Source organism: Triticum dicoccoides, chromosome 3B, assembly GCF_002162155.2.
Source record: "Triticum dicoccoides isolate Atlit2015 ecotype Zavitan chromosome 3B, WEW_v2.0, whole genome shotgun sequence".
Taxonomy (NCBI): domain Eukaryota; kingdom Viridiplantae; phylum Streptophyta; class Magnoliopsida; order Poales; family Poaceae; genus Triticum; species Triticum dicoccoides.
This window is the reverse complement of record NC_041385.1, coordinates 697,716,503-697,720,000: the sequence shown is the minus strand read 5'-3', so window position 1 is coordinate 697,720,000 and position 3,498 is coordinate 697,716,503. Positions and strand designations below refer to the sequence as shown.

The following is a 3,498-nucleotide window of genomic DNA, read 5'->3' as shown; positions in this document are numbered from 1 at the left end:
ACCTCCGGGTGTGCGGCGACTGCCACGCCGCGATCAAGATGGTCACCGAGGCGTACGGCACGGAGATCATACCGAGGGACGCCAACTGCTTCCATCACATGAAGGATGGTGCGTGTCGACTACTGGTAAGCTCGGCGCTGGCAGAGCAGGTACAACAACGAACAACCCTCGCCTCATTTTTGATTTTTGACAGATCCAGCGTAGGGATGTGTATGGGAGAGCTGGATGAGGACACTGAGAAGAGACCTTTTTTTCTCTCTGACAATCGCTTGTATTTCTAGATTAGATTGCACCAAAAGATGCCAGTGATGTACATTCTCGTGCTACTTTGCTATTTGAATGGCCCTTTTGCTATGTAATCCTACCATTCTATTCGTCGTCAATATCCTTTACAGCATCCTGGAAAACAACGACGAGAAGCAGTTAGCAATAATAGCCGAGGTTGACAAAAAGAAAATAACACATCTCAGTAGTTGATTCCCACTGTTATATACATATACGACAAAAGCTTAATTACCTTAGCGAGCCGTGTTACATAAGTAGCAGCAACGGCTGTAACTAATAGCCCTATGCCCAGTGTCAATAGCTGGTTGTTTCCTCCCAGACCGATTTCCGTCTCATCTTGCTGCAAAACGAGGGAGCCATGTCATGGTTCCAAGTATTCAAGCCACTTGATAGTAAAAAAAGATCTCATCAACCTTATGAGTTCATCATTGTTTCACTCAAGAAAGTTTATTTTTATTAGGTTTGAACTCCGGTACCTCTATAGTTCAACCGTCCTGACTACACATACAACTGAATTTTCAAAGTACCAAATGAAACACCATGTTCTAATACTTTGCTGAAATATTTGAGCTGCTACCAGCAACACCAAAGCACACTATAGACTAAGGGGTGCCTTGAGTTGGATTAAGGTGTCCGCATTTTGTTATATACAAGTGCTATTCCATTCTGGACACTTCACTAGAAAGCAGATACGTCAACATGCTGCAAGACACCCCCATATCCATGGGATGGAGACAGTTCTTATGAGCTACTCCCTCTGTAAAGTAATATAGGACATTTTAGAGACTTGTGTCAAGTCTGTAAAATGTCCTACATTAGTTTATAGAGGGAGTACTATTCTATATAAGAGTAGAGAACACATACATATGTAAAGCATTTTTGATGGCTTGAAAGAGTATATACTATATAGTGGAGCAGTATCCGTGATGTAGCAACAAAAGCAAGTTTGCAAAGAAAAGGTGAACTAAGAAAAGATCAAGGGTTTACGAACTTACAATTATAGCTCGCCCAAATGCACCAGCACTGACATAAGCCCATGTTCCTGGAAGCATACCCAACCAACTGCATACGTACAAAAGCAATATCTGAGGTAAAAATTGCTTTATAGGAAAAATATATTACCGATGGAAAAAATTTCAATGTAATATTCCTTCACAAAGGAATGCTCAATTTGTACTGGATCAGAAAGTTGTCAGTCCCTTAACCAGGTATATGGTATTTGCTACTCCTTTGATTTTGTTAATCGCATGCGTCCGTAATAACATTACTACACTGCATCATGAATCATGCATATGAAACTGTAAGTTAACAGGTCATCAAGAACAGCTAAATTAGTTTTTCTGTGTGCAGGAATATGTACTTCATTATTTCTGTTAGATTCACGGAGAATGCCAAAATAAAATAAGGAAGTGTGAATAGAAACTAACCTGCCCAACACGTAGGGTAGGAACTTGACTGAAGTCAAGCCGTACAAGTAGTTCCCAAGGGAGAAAGGTAATAGGGGACTCAAACGAAGCAGAGTCACAACCTTGAATCCATTTTCACCTATTGCTTTATCAATTGCCAGAAACTTCTTGTTTCCTTCAACCATCTTAAGAATACGCTCTCTAGCAAAGTATCTAGCGATGAGAAAGGCCACAGCGGCAGCTAGCTATAAAGTCGACAAAATTGAATGAGAAAATGCATGGCAGCAGAATGAAAACAGAAATGTTGTTCATGTTGAAGTTACTTACTGTCCCACTGATTGAAACCATAATAGTACCAGTAACACTACCAAATAATAGACCTGCAGACATGGTCAACGGTACTGCTGGAATTGCAAGAACCTGAATCAAACAAACACCATCATTAGGATTAATCCAAAGTTGCAACCCTAAATTCTATGACAAGATCAAGATCTGTAGTGGACTAAGTAGTTTAGGTAGAAATGATCATAAGCCTTGACAAGAAGGTAGAGGAGTAAGGTTGATAACTCAAGAATATACCTCCAATCCTGCATAGGCAAGTATAAACAACGCGTACCCAGCAGTGCCATAGCCTGTTCATGCAAAGTAATATAAAAGTTTAACCAAAATATCCACAGAAGGCGTTTACTTGAAGGATTTCATAATGGTCAAACAGGAATCAGCAGATATGTGAATGGCTAGTTCTGCAGTCCAATGGTCTTTGCTATCATGCGCCACTACAGAGTAGTATCTGAGCACCAGAATCACTAGCTATATTTGAACGCGGAATTCACAAGACATTTCACTAATTTCAGTACTACTAAGAGCACAGCTTAGGCCAAACAAGTAGTGCAAAGCAAGCAGAGCTGGGAGCACAGCTGGATTGTTGGTTCCATTACCCTCAATGAACCCGGAGAAGTGCGTGAGGAAGGTATTGATCTGGTCCTTGTACACGTACCCGGCGGCCCCGAACCCCCCTACGACCCCGACAAGCACCGCCCCGGCGAGCAGTGTCCCGGTGAGGGCCCCCGAGACCCCGCCGCCCTCTTCCTCCTTCTCGTCCTTCTCCTTCTTCCCCTTCTTCTCCTGGCCGGCGGCAGAGCGACGGTCGTCGGGGCTGCGGCCGCCCCCGCCGCCGAGCCGGAAGGGGAGGTTGGGCGAGGCCTTGCGCAGCGTGCCCTTGTCGGACTCCCGCAGCGAGGAGAGCGGCGGGTGGAAGGCCCGGCGGTGGCGCCACCGCCACGGCGAGCCGCCCTGCGCCGCGCAGGGCGGCGAGAAGTGGGGGGAGAGGACGGGCGAGGGGGAGAGCCGCTGCGGCGAGAGGAGGTGCGGCTGCCTCATGGGGTCGGGCTGTCAGGCTTGCTTAGCGCGCGGTGTGTGCGGCCATGAGAGCTCGGAAGCGATAAGAGGCGTGGGAGACAGAGAATGGAGGGGAGAACGGGGAGGGAGGAAGGCGCTGGAGAGTGAACGACTGAACGGGGAGCGGCATGTGGGGGCGGTGGCTGCGGCGCGGGCCCGCCCTCGTCCGGCCCGCTGTCGCTGCTCTGCTCTCTGCCGTTCCGTGGTGGCCGAAAGCCAGTAGAGCTGCTGAGATTCCGAAACCTGAGCGCGTGGTCTGTGATTGGTGCAACGGAACTGTGATCGAACTGGAAAAGATGCCCCTACATTTCATCTTCCCGGTCTGGGTTCAAACGGAAGTACTTCATTTTCTCCATTTTTAGGACAAGTATTTTTGGATGGAGGGAGTACTCTCTTTCTTTTTTTTAGA

At 46.7% G+C, this 3,498-nt stretch overlaps 1 protein-coding gene across 2 annotated transcripts; it reads right to left on the bottom strand.

The window, feature by feature from the left end:
- Positions 1-229: 229 nt before the first annotated feature.
- LOC119277949 (TVP38/TMEM64 family membrane protein slr0305-like) lies at positions 230-3,194 on the bottom strand. 2 transcript variants are annotated; one of them, XM_037559298.1, is made up of 7 exons: positions 2,630-3,185; positions 2,271-2,323; positions 2,019-2,111; positions 1,713-1,936; positions 1,281-1,347; positions 518-625; positions 230-399 (listed from the first exon to the last, which is right to left on the bottom strand). In XM_037559298.1, the coding sequence occupies exons 1-7, from the start codon at positions 3,069-3,071 to the stop codon at positions 370-372; spliced, it is 1,017 nt and encodes a 338-aa protein (XP_037415195.1). In that variant the 5' UTR covers positions 3,072-3,185; the 3' UTR covers positions 230-369. The 2 variants fall into 2 exon arrangements, with proteins under 2 accessions (XP_037415195.1, XP_037415196.1); XM_037559299.1 differs by lacking the exons at positions 230-399; positions 518-625; positions 1,281-1,347 and adding an exon at positions 1,354-1,557 and having other exon boundaries at positions 2,630-3,194.
- Positions 3,195-3,498: the final 304 nt, after the last annotated feature.

What these genes read in the sequence shown, in the direction of transcription:
- LOC119277949 (XM_037559298.1), bottom strand. Translation starts at nt 3,071, where the DNA reads ATGAGGCAGCCGCACCTCCTCTCGCCGCAGCGGCTCTCCCCCTCGCCC. An exon ending in TTGCCTATGCAGGATTGGAG is followed by an intron (nt 2,112 to 2,270) that starts GTATATTCTTGA and finishes TGTTTGATTCAG; the next exon opens with GTTCTTGCAATTCCAGCAGT. An exon ending in CATTTGGGCGAGCTATAATT is followed by an intron (nt 626 to 1,280) that starts GTAAGTTCGTAA and finishes CTCGTTTTGCAG; the next exon opens with CAAGATGAGACGGAAATCGG.